This window comes from Seriola aureovittata, chromosome 21 (genome assembly GCF_021018895.1).
Source record: "Seriola aureovittata isolate HTS-2021-v1 ecotype China chromosome 21, ASM2101889v1, whole genome shotgun sequence".
Classification (NCBI taxonomy): Eukaryota; Metazoa; Chordata; class Actinopteri; order Carangiformes; family Carangidae; genus Seriola; species Seriola aureovittata.
The window spans coordinates 21,973,438-21,988,361 of NC_079384.1; the positions used below are offsets into that span (position 1 = coordinate 21,973,438).

General features: G+C 41.6%; 2 protein-coding genes across 7 annotated transcripts in view; both read left to right on the forward strand.

Annotated features, from left to right (window-relative positions):
- Nucleotides 1–13,293, forward strand: part of mtr (5-methyltetrahydrofolate-homocysteine methyltransferase) — a 34,474-nt gene extending 21,181 nt beyond the window's left edge. The window contains exons 28-33 of the mRNA XM_056366486.1: nt 224–379; nt 1,131–1,330; nt 7,432–7,632; nt 7,774–7,966; nt 8,404–8,516; nt 11,061–13,293. Coding sequence (XP_056222461.1) covers nt 224–379; nt 1,131–1,330; nt 7,432–7,632; nt 7,774–7,966; nt 8,404–8,516; nt 11,061–11,150 — 953 coding nt within the window. The 3' untranslated portion in view covers nt 11,151–13,293. The remainder of the gene's footprint in view (nt 1–223; nt 380–1,130; nt 1,331–7,431; nt 7,633–7,773; nt 7,967–8,403; nt 8,517–11,060) is intronic.
- A 382-nt stretch (nt 13,294–13,675) lies between these two features.
- Nucleotides 13,676–14,924, forward strand: part of ryr2a (ryanodine receptor 2a (cardiac)) — a 202,363-nt gene continuing 201,114 nt past the window's right edge. For all 6 annotated transcript variants that reach the window (XM_056366909.1, XM_056366911.1, XM_056366912.1 and 3 more), the window contains exon 1: nt 13,676–13,831. In XM_056366909.1, coding sequence (XP_056222884.1) covers nt 13,784–13,831 — 48 coding nt within the window. In that variant the 5' untranslated portion in view covers nt 13,676–13,783. The remainder of the gene's footprint in view (nt 13,832–14,924) is intronic.

The window sequence follows — 14,924 nt, forward strand, 5'->3', positions numbered from 1 at the left end:
TTGGGGAGTCTGTCTTTATAACCTTTATTTTAATGTCTGCTGGAGATTGCAAATTTTCCAAAGACACCAAACATATCAAACTGGATTTTGGAAAATGAACCACAAGATTGCAATAATATTTGCAAAAAAACTAGCAAATACAGAATATTTATGTGCTATTGTCTTACAAAAAGTTCAGATTTTTCAGCTGAATTAAAACCCTGTATTTGTCTGTATGTGACAGTACGTCCTCAGTTCCTGGGCACCCGTGTGTTTGAGCAGTATGACCTGAATAGTTTGGTGGACTTCATTGATTGGAAGCCTTTCTTTGATGTGTGGCAGCTGAGAGGAAAATACCCCAACAGAGGTTACCCCAAGATCTTCAAGGACAAGACTGTTGGTACGAGCTCAGCCTCTGTTAGGGTCCATCCATCCACCTACATTATATTCAAATGTTGCTCATGCATTACATTTTATTTGAACTCTTGGTTTTTTTAAATACAAAAAAATTGGCAAGAAGAAAACATATGTTTAAAAAAAATAATAATATAGTCTTCCTGATTTATTTTAAAGGGGCAATAGTCAGGTTTTTTGCTCTAACTTATCATTATAAAGTAAATAATGTTGCTGTTAGTAGCTTCCCCCAGTTAGTGAAAATAGCAGACGGTGGAACACCCAAATTGACTGTGGAATCTCTCCCCGGCAAAAGAAAAAGACCCCTGTTGTTGGAGGAGGCAAAGAAAGAGAGAGTGATAGAAACCGAGGTGAAACGAGAGTGAACCTTGGACAGGCATTCACCCGATGGAGGGAGTTCCAGGACTTGAGAGGGATCAAAGCCAGCATTCAGTTGGCCTTATTTCTACTAAATCAGGACCTAACAAACCCTGGGGGGGGGGGTTCCGTTGTCTGTTGCCACTTTAACAAAATGATAAATATCGTGGTTAAAAATAAGATTATTTATTTGAGCCCTATTTAAAAATTCATAGCACTATTTACAAAAATAAAACTGCACATTACTTGATGTCAAGTAAGCTATGTTGATGACAAAAAAACACAGGCAATAGTGAGATGGAGGAGTGACTTCCATAATTGTTGAATATTTTACAAACAGTGAAACTATGTCTCATCTTAATGATATTTGGGTCCTGAAGGTTTGGAGGCTCGGCGCGTCTTTGATGACGCCCAGCGGCTGCTCAACCAGATGATTGACACTGGCAGTCTGAAGGGTCATGGCCTGGTGGGATTCTGGCATGCCCAGAGTGATGGTGATGACATCAATGTGTATGAAAATGATGTCACAGTGCGCAGAGACACCAAACCCATTGCCACTTTCCATGGCTTACGGCAACAGGTGAGGGACATACTGTAAAAGAAATATAATATAAAAGTAAAAGTTCTGCTGAGTATCTTGGGTCATTACAGGAGGAAACTGTAAAGAAGTTGAACAGAACAGAAATAAGAATATCACAGATTCTGTCTTGGATGGATACAAACCTTTCTTACAAGAATATGAAAAACATACTGAAGGGTTGCTCTCAAAATCATGACGCATGGTTTCTTGAGAACTACTAACTAGATTACCATGAAAGTCACTGAGCACATTTGGTTGCATTGGCAGCACATGCAGATATCAACCAAATATTTCATTGCTGTTGTAGTAGTACATGTCTTCAACTGGATTGAAAAAGAGTTCCCGTTATGTAGCAAAACTCTGCTGCATCCACCAGGATCTTCTGACAAGGTAGAGTGAGTACGATGGACAACTGCTGCTTATAGTAGATTTTAGGTCTAGTATAGGAGATATCTAGATTTTCTGATAAGTTCTCACCACAACCTCTTCTCCATTGTCTCCATCCTGCAACATTTTTTTTCTTTGTTAAGCTGTGCATAGATCAACTTGAAGTTTTGTCATCCAGCTAATGAGGTTACTTTCAAGACTATTCAATAGGATCATCAGTAGTTCAAACGATCATCCTCACCCTTAAAAATTTGCTCCATCCAACCTGGATCTAGCAGGACTGATACTACCAGATCACGTGAGCAGATGAAATGTTGCTTATCACCAATTCAATGATTTTGGGTCCCAAAAAAGAAAAGGGACTCAGCTGTGAGACGACACTGCAGAAGTTGGCAAAACTTACCTCTGCTGTCTGTGATAATAGCTGATGTCAGATAATGCCTTGCATTCTTAATTTTAAGACCTAGAGGAGTAAATTTTCCTGTAGTGTTCCACTAGATATTACACACATCATTTTACTATCACCAGACTAAGTACCAATTTCATTTTGTCCTTGAAAGATCAACTTTCTTCATCTGGGTGATTCCAACCTTGTTGTTCATTACTAATGCTCCGCTTATTCAGTTGCTTATAAAGCAGCAGGGGAGATTTGCAGAGGGTGTCTAGATTCCAAAGGAGGAAAATGCCAATCATACGCAATTTAGAACCATCTCACAGAGATCCACCCCCATCCCTTCCTGCTTGTCTTTATGAATGGGGGGTTGGATGGTGTTAAATCCACTTGAGAAATCAAAGAACATAATCCTCATGTAACTACCTGGCTCATCCAAGTAAGAATGGGCCCGGTAGAGCATGTAAAGGACGGCATCATCCAATATGTTCTTTGTAGGCGAACTGTAGGGGGTCTAGTGCAAGTTCAACCTGTGGCTTCAGAAGGTGGAGAAGCAGCCGCTCCAGGGTCTTCATGATGTGAGGGCCACCGGTCTGTAGTCATTTATCTCAGCCGGTCATCCTACTTTAGGTACCGGAACAAGACACGATGTTTTCCACAGGACCGGGACCCTCCCTGTTTGCAGACTTAAGTTAAAGATCCTCTAGAGAGGCTCAGCCAGCTGGGCTGCACAGTCCTTTAACAGCCTCGGACACACACCATCCAGGCCTGTTGTCTTTCCAGGACGTAGCCTCTTGAGCTCCGCCCTCACCCCCTCCGCTGTGAAGGACAGGAGACTTGACCCCAGTGTGGAGGGAGTTGCAGCTGAAGTGTCAGGTTGTGGAGGAGATGCCGTAGGAGAAGCTGCAGCTGAAGCAGTGGGAGAGAGAAGAGATGAGGCTGTGTCAAACCTGTTGTGGAACAGGTTGAACTCATTGGCCTTGTCCACCATCCATGATGTTGCCTGGCTGTTCTTGTCCTTATAGCCAGTGATGGTCGTCATCCCCTTCCACACCACTCTGGTGTTGTTGTGCTGCAGCTTCGTCTGTACTTTCTTTTTGTAGTCCTCCTTCACCTGCTTGAATCTCCTCATCAGCTCATGTTGCACACACCTGAGCTTCTCCCTGTCTAAATCCCTGAAGGCCTCCTTTTTCTGGTCGAGGAGGGTCTTGATGTTACTGGTGATTCAGGGTTTGTTGTTTGGAAAGCAGTGTACAGCTCTTGCTGGTATTACAGTGTCCATACAGAAGTTAATGTAGTCCATGGTACATTCAACCATTCTATCGAGGTCGGGATCCTTGCTTTTATCATTTTCTTGTGACTCCAACAGGACATTCCAGTCTGTGCACTCAAAACAGTCTCTGCCCTCAGGGGTCCAGTGAAGCCAGTCAGGTGAGAGTCTGAGAGTTACCTCTGTAGCAAAATCTGCATGGCATCACCTGGAGAAGGGAATTATCACTGACTATGCAATTTCACTGTCCTTTTTTGCCTTGGTGATTAACATGCTTGCAGAGTCTGCAGAGGTAGTGTTAAGTAGGGATGGCTCGATCATGTTATTTTGCCGCCAATACGATTATCTATGAGTGAGATCTGCTGGTCCACAGCCGATACTGATCATTTTTGGCATGTGTTGCAGGTGGTGTACTTTATATCAGTCTCACACACTTCGTAAAAGTTCCACACGGCCAATGTCTTGTTTCGGTGGCCTGTCACGTGCCGGCGCAGTGAACAAGGTGGGAGGTGGGACTACACTTCACAGCACACAGTGCTTCTTTAAGCCATAGACACCATAGTATTGACTACAGGTGATCAGTTTTAAGATGACCGTTGACCAGGAGCATTAATACTGATGTACGGTTAACATATTCTTTATGAAAATCGGCTGATAATGATCAGTGACTGATCAATTGGGGAATCCCTAGTGATAAGACCCCCTCTCCAGATCATGCACCTCACTTTGATGACAACATCATCTTGAAGGGCTTCAAGTCAGCTAAGTTCAGGCCCTTAGTCCTGAAGAAGAATGACCACCACTTCTCTTTGGGAGGCGTCCAGATTTGGGATGGGTACGAGTACTCGAGTACTGATTGTTGCTGTCATTATTCGAGTAGCGTTTCACTACTTGCACACCTGTGCAAATGTTGGCTTTGGCTACAGTATTTCAACTCAGTTGGCGTTACGTGCACCATGGCAGCCTTGACCAGGAAAAGTGATGTCTGGAAATACTTTGATCAAAAAGATGACAATAACGTGCAGTGCAAGACAATCAGTAGGCTTGGTCAGGGAGGTCTGTGTCCGAGTGGAAACACAAGTGGAACCTTTAAGCTTGTGTTGCTGCTCGGACACGGACCTCCCGTATTTCTTTTTTTAAGGTAAAAATACATCTATATATAATTTTTAAGTACTCGTTCATAAAGTAATGAGAGTACTTGAATATTGAAATTACTGAAAATGCCCATCCCTAGTCAAGATTCCATCTGTGACAGAGAAGCCTGGGCAAAGCCTTTGACCTCTAAGAACCCTGAAGGACACTGCAGAGGTCCAGGCAACCAGTGAGGAGCTTAAAGCAAGGTTATTAACAGTCTAGACTTTCAGTGAAGTTCAAAGCCTGGATCCACCATCATTGAATCCTGTCATCACTTCACTGCTGTTCTATGAAGTCCCATTGACCACCGTGAAGGGCTTCAAGATCAAAACATCAATCAGTTTCTATGCAGGTAGCTAAGCCTTTCCAAGAGCCTGAGCAGCGTGGATCTGAATGGGCGCACCAACAAGCTTCAGCTTCCTTTCACCAGCCTGGCTAAGAAAATTAGGGTCACTCATGCCAAAGAGCTGATGCATAACAGAGGCTCCGCCGACTCCGAAGTCTCATTAACTAGCCTCAAAGTAAGAACAGGAAGGAAATGATGGTGTATGAGTGCAGCAAAACATCCTAGTGGGATTTGTGACGAGCCAGACTCGGCAGAAATATAAGTCCTTGCTTTGATAAAGCCCATGGGAAAGAGAGGCAAAAGTGCAGAAGTTGAGGAATGCTCTTGCAGGATAGTGGGCATGCATTAGCTGGGAGCATGGATAAAGTGGAAGCATGCACTTAAATGTAAGAGTACCTGGACAAAGCACTGGAAGTCAGAACCACTGTGAATCAGTTTTCTGATCCAGTCAGTGTATGACTTCCTCCCATCATTCACTACAGAAGTATAGTAAACACTCCAGCATGCCTGCTGTGCCTGCAGAGATGGCCCTTTGAACACATCCTGAGCAAATGCCCACTAAGCCTTGAGAGAGTGGCAGTATTGTTGGTGCCATGAACAAGTAGTGAGGGAAGTAGCAAACACCATCTGCACAGGAATCCACCACAGCAAGCAACAACTCCCAAAAAGGTATGCCATCGCCCTGATTACAGCAGGGGAGAAGCCCCAACCCAAGCTCAGGGCTCAGTGGACTGCTTGCAACAACACGTGACTGGCAGTTAAAGCTCAACCTAGAGAGGCAGTTCAAATTCGTACCACCAACTGGTAGCCACATGCCAGAGGCAGTGATGGAAAGCTGTTGTGAGCCTATTGAAGTGCAGGCCAGTCTCTACATTAGGCTCCTGGGAATACCAGGTTTCCACAGTAGAGAGCCACACAAAGATTACTTGAAACCCTTGAAAAGGCTTCGGATCAAGACAGGTGATCCATGGTGTGGTACAGTAGCTACTTAGATACAAGCTGGGTACTGATCACCTCAAGCTGAGTCACACAGGGAAACACTTTATATTTTCTGGAGCATCACCAATGTGTCTAAGTTGCACCTCCTAGGTGTATTGTATCCTCATGGAAGTGAATAACAGCAACATACCACAGAGGCAATTGATAAATGATCTGTAGATTATTTTTGAGTTGATGTTAAATGGACAATTGTATAATGTATTACCAAGTTCACATGTGAAAGCATGCATAATATTCTCTTTCTTTCACTAGTGGTGGCATTTTAACTTAATGCTGCACTGGCTGAAATGTATGGAAGCGTAGCGCATTCACTTAAGAAAAAAAATCTACTATGTTTTCCTGAATTAAAGAGATCATTATCTCAGTTCGACTGAGTTCAAGAGCAGTTAGAGAAGGTACAACTGAGCAAATGACTAGATTTGTTTAAAACTAACAATTCAGCACTTACTTTTGACTTTTAAGTCAAGTTATGAACAAATTTACAATCAGCTGCTGGTCCAGGCTGCTGATATTTAATGATAGTGTTGCATTTTTCCCGAGCTAGCAGTGTTGTCTATGGATGGGAATCATGGTTTGACTATCACTTTGGTCCAGCCTGAAATATCTAAACAACTATTGGATGGATTTCCATAAATACCAATTGGTACAGCTATATCACAATTACATATAATCAACTGTGCCTCTAAATATCAACTAAAACAGTAACAATTAAGGCAACAGAGATAAATGTAAAAACAACAAAGTAGCATTTTGTCCCATTCATACAGAATAAAGCCTTTTACACTGTATGTATGGCCTTCTGTCTAGCACTACCTCTAAGTAAACTTTAAAAAATTTAGATCCACAGTTGCAAAATCATTATTATGATATAAACTGTTGTTTATATTGAATTGCTCTTTATTATCAGATATCAAAAGTCTGATTTTGTCTTGTTGCATTTCCTGGCTGACTGCACGTTACCTGACTCAGAACCATCATCTTGTTTAACAGTCGAATGTCTTATATACAGTACATATCATACACTGATGAACCAAAACATTATGACCAGAATGGGCACTCTAACTGGCTCATATGCAGCAGGGTGCGATTTAAAGCGTGTTGTGACACATTCTCCACATACCTGTCATTCAAATTTTCTACAACTTGTATCGCAGCAGCTCTTCTGTTAGTTCAGACCAGACGGGATAGTGTTTGTGGCCATTACACATCAATGGGGTCGGTCTGTGGCACATTTATCCGTCTTCAGACCACTGTTTGGTAAGTACTCACCATTGCTGACCAGCAGCCCACAAGCCTTGCAGTTTTGGAGATGATGTGACCCAGTCATCTGGCCATAACAATTCGGTCCTTGTCAAAGTTGCCAGGTCTTTACACCTGCCCATTTATGTCATAATGTTTTGGTTCATTGGTGCATACTAAGCATTAGCCTATGCTGATATAGCCTATATTCCAAAGTAACAGTCAAGAGTGTGTGTGTGTGTGTGTGTGTGTGTGTGTGTGTGTGTGTGTGTGTGTGTGTGTGTGTGTGTGTGTGTGTGTGCGTGTGCGTGTGTGCGTGTGTGTGTGTGTTGCAGGTGGAAAAGGACAGTTCCAGTTCAGAGCCCTACCTGTGTGTGTCTGACTTTGTGGCCCCTGTAGACAGCAGTGTGGCAGACTACATTGGTGTGTTTGCTGTGGGTGTGTTTGGAGCTGAGGAGCTGAGTCAGCAGTTCCAGGCTCAGGGAGACGACTTCAGCAGCATCATGGTCAAAGCTCTGGCTGACCGCCTGGCTGAGGTACAGTACGGACGGTGTTCTAACACACCAGGCCTCCATCACTGCTGGTATCACACGGGTCAGTGGTGCTGAATGACAGATTAACTGTTGGTGTCATGATGTTTCTTTGGTTTCTGTTAAAACCAACTTTTTATCCTCCAGGCGTTTGCTGAGGAGCTCCATGCTCGAGTGCGTAAGGAGCTGTGGGGCTATTGTGCTGATGAAACTCTGCAGGCCTCAGACCTACACAGAGTTCGGTACCAGGGCATCAGACCTGCAGCTGGCTACCCCAGCCAGCCTGACCACACTGAGAAGACCACCATGTGGAGCCTGGGTGGTATACACGACAAGACCGGTGAGAGCACTAAAAACCACTCATAAGTGCAACTGAAAGGCTCCCAATGCTGCTGTATCCTTCCCTCACACAGCACAACAAAATAAAACCCCGTTGTTCAGTTATTACATTTCTCTCTCTTTGTGCATAAAGCAGAATCATGCAAAAAGGTAAAGTATTTACAAGATGTGTTTTGAAACACATCCCAGTGTGCTCAAGAGGGAAGCTAGATGTTTGCTGTGTGTGGAAAGGCTTGTATTATTGCAGACATGCAGTAAATGTGTTAACAGTCACATTGTAGAGACTCACTTTCCAAGTCCCCATAATGTAAATTTTAAATTTTAGAGTAAGGACATTTTGTGTACCTGTGTTTATTATGTGGGTATTAATGTGCTTTGCTGTATGCATATGTAATAACTGTGTTATTGTATTTTAATATGTGTTCTCTGTGTGTGTAGGTATTGGTCTGACAGAATCCCTGGCCATGACGCCTGCAGCGTCAGTGTCTGGGCTTTACTTCTCCAACCCTCAGGCTTCATACTTCGCTGTGGGAAAGATCACCAAGGAGCAGGTTGGACTAACCATCCACACTTTAAACTGCTGTAATTAACTAGACACAAGATTTCAGAATGAAATATCAAGCACTTCTCTAGACTCACCATTTTCCAGTGTTAAAATAAAAGTCATTATGCTATTGCATTATGATATTGAGATATTATAATATCTTAATATAAAGCAGGCTGTCTTTATTATGATATGTGTAACTGTTGGCTGCTTGGCAGATGAGTCACTTTTGTATTTACTATGTGGAGGCTCGGAAAACTTGTCACTTAAACTATTAGAAACTCCTGAAACTGAGCTTCTTCAACTCACTATACAGTAAACAACGTCAAGAAATTTGACAGTGTTACGTTCCCCCGATGTGTGCCAAGGGATGAGGAGAAGTAACAAATGAAAAAAAGTGTTCGGGGAGGAAAGGAAGATAAGGAGGCAAAACAAAAGTGGGGGGAAACCAATGATTTTTATTATTAAACGCAAAAGTCCTGCAAAAAAAGAACAACAAAAAGCGCTGGCTTCTAAACCACCAGGGTTAACAACCAAAGACCAAAACTGAACCTCAGGCAAAGTCTGGAAAAACACCCTCCTTCACGCAACGAGTATCATACGTGCGGGAAACACGCTGCATACTGACCCACCCACGCAACTCAGCCCTCGTCCTCCACATATGTCACATCCTGACAATCAACAAAATAGATCCACCTGTGCGCAGCTCATCCTTGTCACTGGAGGAGGCGCAATACCTGGAATGAGAGAGAGTAGCAGCACCAGCCAGCCACTGGGGTCGTAACAGCCAGTCTAACAACCCAAAATACACTCTGTGTACCTGTGTAGCTACAGATGCTCCATTGGTATTTTCTTCAAACGAAAAGAACATCTGATGTTGAGTAAGTGCTGTGAAAATGTACATTATTGTGCAATTACAAAGACAACAGGTAAACAAGGAAGAAGTTGAGTTTGCGTTACCTGGGGAACAAGGCAAGCGGCAATTCGCGGGTTCTAACCGTTTTGCACTCAACCAAGAGAAGCAGCCAATTTTGCCTAAGTGATGCTTTGGTAGACCTACTCCCTGTAACAACTTGAAGATATCAACCAAGTTTTATGATGATCAAACAAATGATTAATTAGTCATGGCCAATATTAGCTAAGCTCCGCCATTCGCAATGATATTTTGGTCAATGGTGGTTATGTTTTTCGACTGGTCTCACTCATTTGTAAAAGGAATGTGGCTCTCATTCACCCAAGGCTGTATACCAAATTTAGTATTGATAAAGTAAAAATTCGAAGAACTCTATTTATTTTACTGTTTTTAATGTTATGCTACTTAGCTCAAATTCCATATTGGTAGTCAGTATTATCACAGAGGCTTCTTGTAGAGAATATTGAATTTTAGGTGTGAGGTTAAGTGGAAGACAATGGGACTCTCGGTGTAGTCGGGGCAGCCTTTCAAATTGTTAACAATTTTGACTCTTAATTATAGTTCCACGATATTGTCAAATGGGATCATATGTTTTGTGAAGCATTTACACACCATTTTGAGTTCAGGGTTAGAACCCTAATTATGTTTTAAACCTTAAATGCATACTTTGGGACTGTCTAATTCATTTCTATGCATTTTCAGATTCATGTAGATATTGGTGAGGAGCTCCAGTTAAAGTTCACATCAGACATTAGAATGACTGTGACATGATTGTTGGTGTCAGACGCTTGTTTGAGTGTTTCTCAAACTGCCGAGTTTTTACTCAGAATGGAGCTAAAGACACAAAGCATCCAGTGAGCAGCAGCTCTGTGTTGATGAGAGAGGTCAGAGGTCAGAGCAGAATGGACAGACTGGTTGGAGCTGACAGAAAGGCTACAGTCACTCAGATAACCACTCTTTACAACTGTGCTGAGCAGAGAAGCTTCAGAGTGAACAACACGTCCAACCTACAACAGCAGAGACCACATCGGGTTCCACTTCCTGTCACCAAGAACAGAAACCTGAGGCTGCAAAGGACTCAGACTCACCAACACTGGGCAGTTGAAGACTGGAAACACCTGGACTGCCAGAGTCAGAATTCAGTATAAACAACATGAATGCATGGACCCAACCTGCCAGTTCTCAAACCTGTTCCATGAATCCGACAATGAGTTCAGTGAACTCCCCAGTGAGCAGGAGATTAGCAGCATGAATGTGCAGCTGAAAAATCTGCAGAGAAGTTGATGAAATTATATATTGTGTATTTGTTATTGTTAGTAAAAAGCAATTTGTTTTGAATGTCTTAATCTGGTTTATATGAGCACCAGGTCTCTAGTTACCCAAGATATGTGAAAGCCCACTCAAGCATTCAAGGGTTAAATCAGTCAAATAAAAAACTATTAAATGCTTATGTCAGTATCAATGTTGGTTTTTGTAGAAGGTAAAATTATAACACTTACACAATTACACAAATTAAATGGAGGAAGGAGCCAGACTGGGATGACCCTTTAAATTGTAAGGTGACAGATTTTTAAGAGCAAGGACTGAGGACACAGAACCAGGCTGAACTTGTATTTTCTCTGCTCTTCTTGTGTTCAGGTGGAGGACTACGCCAGGAGGAAGAACATAAGTGTGGAGGAGGTGGAGAGATGGCTGGCTCCTGTACTGGGTTATGACAGTGAAGCGTAGGGCAACAATCTACATCCATGTTCTCATCTCACTGTGAGAAAGAAAGAGAAGGAGCACATTTTGCTTCTAATGTTGAATTTATCCTTTAATGCAAACAGCTTTTTAAAGAAATTTTCTTCTGAAAAAATCAAAAAACACTAAGAATCTGTTACATTCAGTGCCAGTTTTCAATATGTGACATACTTACGGACCAATTCATATGCCACTTAAACAGCATCGACATAAACAGCCTGGACACATGGTTTACAAATGTTATTGATCTCACATAAGTTTTGGAATTGTATGTGGAAGTGAAAGTTTAGGTCTTTGCATAGAGATTGCATTTATTCAAAATTTTTGATTTCTTTTTAGTATCGTTTCATTGTTTGCTGTGGAACCTGTAGTGTACTTGGGTCCCACATTTCACCTTTTCAGTGTTTGATTATGATTCATTACTTGATAGGCACATTCAAAAACAATATATGCAGTAATACATTTTTCAATTAAATGGTGTGATTTAAAAACTTTTTAAAAACTCATTGTAGATGATAAAAAAGAAATATGAAAATCAAAAGTTCTAAGTCACAATCTGTAACAACATCATTTAAAAACAAATTTCTGCTGTTCCACTGACACTTAGGACTTTCTGGAGTTTTCCATTTTGTAGTGCTTTGTCCACTGATCAACCTACAGAGCAGTAGGAGGTGCTCTCATTGGTCAGCCATCATTTCAGAGCCCCCGTGTCACCTTCCTGTTTCATCTGTGTGGGTTTAGTTTTTGATGTGACACATTTCTGCAAGGCCTCAAACTGTAGTGTGGATGAACCTGTCAAATACAGTATGGAACATTGAAACAAGACTTTTTCCCTTATCAGCCTTTATTATGAGTAACTTACCAGCATTTGAAAACTTTGTTTGTGCTGACCTCCAGTGGTTTAACTTTTCACCTGGCTGTAGTGAGGTTAGGTGCACTTTGTCACGTCATAACACTGTGACATCACTGGTGGGTGTGGCTACAGGCAGTGATAGTTGCTATAGCCATGTAAACTTTGAGCCAGAGACAACAGTAAAATTATTGTTTTCCTTCAATTGTTAAGTTACTCTTTAAAATCCTTTTCTTACAATATTTAAAATTCATTCATTTGTCATTCAGATGCTCAATGATAAAAAACATTCAGTAATTTAATAAGAAAAATATATTTTTTCAATTACTTCAATTTATTGTTAATTGTGTCAATCCTCATATAAGCTTCAGGCCTCCTGATATTTGAAGCTACAGCAGTCACAGAAACAGCATTTTTTCATAGATAACTTGTTTCACGTTGCAGTGTCAGTGTAACTTCAACTAGAAATAAGTTCATTATTTGAATCCAAGGTACTAGTGTTTGATTAGCTGGTTGGTTGTCTGCTTACACTGTCATTTCTTTTTTGTGTAGTCTGTGAGGTTTTATGAATGGTTTGTCTCCCAGACATCGTTTCATAATGTTGAGGAATCAATAAACTGGGACACAATTACAGATGAATATGGGTATTTTAGTTAATGTTATATTGAACAATGTTCATGTTTTCAAAAGATTCAGTATTCATATTCAGTTAAAAACTCAGTGTCATGTACGAACAAACTTGAACATAACTTGTCCTGTGATAATATGAAAACAAACACTTTCTGTTTACTGGAGGTTCATGGCATAAAAACAAGTGGCATTTATCATTCATGAATGTTATATCAAAAAATCTGCAAATGTTTAAGTTGGTAAACCTGGTTAACTCTTTGCCACATCCCTTGTCATTTCAGTTTCCTCTTGGTGTCCTTTTCACACGCTGAAGTACAACTAGTTTCTCATCCACATCCACATATTGTTTACATGTTGTTTTATCAACTGCATTGTGTAAGGACCCTTCAAATTATCTACTTGTTCTAGGATCCTGACACATTTTCACATGGGTCAAAGTAAAAAAAAACAAACCAGGTGTTTCTGAAAGAATCAGGCTCAGGTGCATTTCACATGTGTCTTAAAAGCCCTGATGTGCTGCAGTGGCTAATCTCTGTATGAAGCTTTGTTTCACTTACCTACAATGAAAAAAAACCAGATAAATGATGGTGCACTGTAAAACAGTATTGACATGACAGTGTTATTTTATTAAAAATAATAGTGGCAACACCATCTTTTGTCTGTCTTTCTGCTTTCTATACAGTATATTGTATTTCTAGAGTCCTGGTCACAACACTGCAAATTAATAAGAACAAATGTCATATTACATTATTATTATTGTTATTATTATTATTATTATTATATTTTAATGTTGAGATACTAATTCTTATTTTCTACCATAGACTTGTTCAGTATCTAGTAGCTTAGATACTAATTTAGTACATAAAGTAAAATAAAAATAAACGGTTTTCTTGTTTGTTTTTGGGTTTTTTTTTTTGGGGGGGGGGGGGCAAACCGCTCGTGCGCACGCTCGCTCATACCTGTACAGCTCCTCCCTCGTTTAGCGCGCGCCATCCAATGAGAGACGAGTTTTACAGTGCGTTGGCTTCTGCTGTCTCGAACACACACACACACACACACACATACACACACACTCACACGCAGACCCAGCCTGTACTTCACACGCAGACACACCACGAGCATCTCCGTGTGAACGCTGACCATGGCTGAAGGAGGAGAAGGCGAGGATGAAATCCAGTTCCTGCGGACTGTAAGTGTTTCTCTCGAGCCGAATATCACCGCTGTGCTGGGTGTTAATGCGGCTTTCTGCGTGGGTGTGTGTGTGTGTGTGTGTGTATGTGTGTAGTGTGGGCAGGGAGTTTACCGCATTAAGGATGACAGCTCCTGTAGATACCAGTCATTGGTCAGTGAGTCCGCATCACGCTGACAGAGGACTGGAAGGATGGAAGAGGTGCGAAAACATACTGACAGCGGAGGAAGAGGAGAGACGGTGTTGGTTGCGTTTGTTGTGGCCGATGTTGCTGTCATTGTGTCACAGAGAGGAGCTCAGCAGCGCGCGGGCTTGTGTGTGTGTAGTCGCTGGTGTGTGTTGGGTGGATGCGGGGCGCAGTGCGGTGCAGACTGGCAGCATGAAGCCTGCTGCATCTGCTTCACTTCCTTTCAATCAGCCTATACACGGTGCCCTGTGTGTGTGTGTGTGTGTGTGTGTGTGTGTGCGTGGTCTCATGTTAATCATATAATAAAGTCATATTGTGTTCAACATAAGAGGAGCTGTTGCTTTGCAAAAAAAGTCACGTGAAAAATCACACGTGAATTCACTGCACCTGAGTATTTACTTTTTAAGGCCACATCAGCCAACAGAATGTTGTCGATGATGAGTGATTGATAATGATTATGTGTGTAAATGAATATGAGATTTAAACTGAAGCCTGACGTGCAGACTTCCTCAGCTGGGGTTGACATGATCTCTTTGATGCCAGTTCTCCTTGTTTTTGTCAGTGTCAGTATCTTCACAGGAGGATTACTGCAGTGACTCAATTCTAGAAAATACATGGAAGAAGATTAAGGAGATTGTAGAGTTTGGGGGTGCTATGCTTTTATATATCCAGACAAACTGCATTTTAAAGCTGCACTGATTCATTTTTTTATATTAACAATGGATGGAATGACTGTATGTAACGTAGAAGGAGTCACTCATAGTGAGAACCCTTCAGGTTATCTCCTGCCTTGCCTAAAAACAAGACAAAAAGCCATGATATATGTTTTTGTACAAAGTCTGAAATTCTGCCGGACCAGATTAACATGGCTCAACGCAGTCATGTCAACTAGCATCTTCTCAGTAG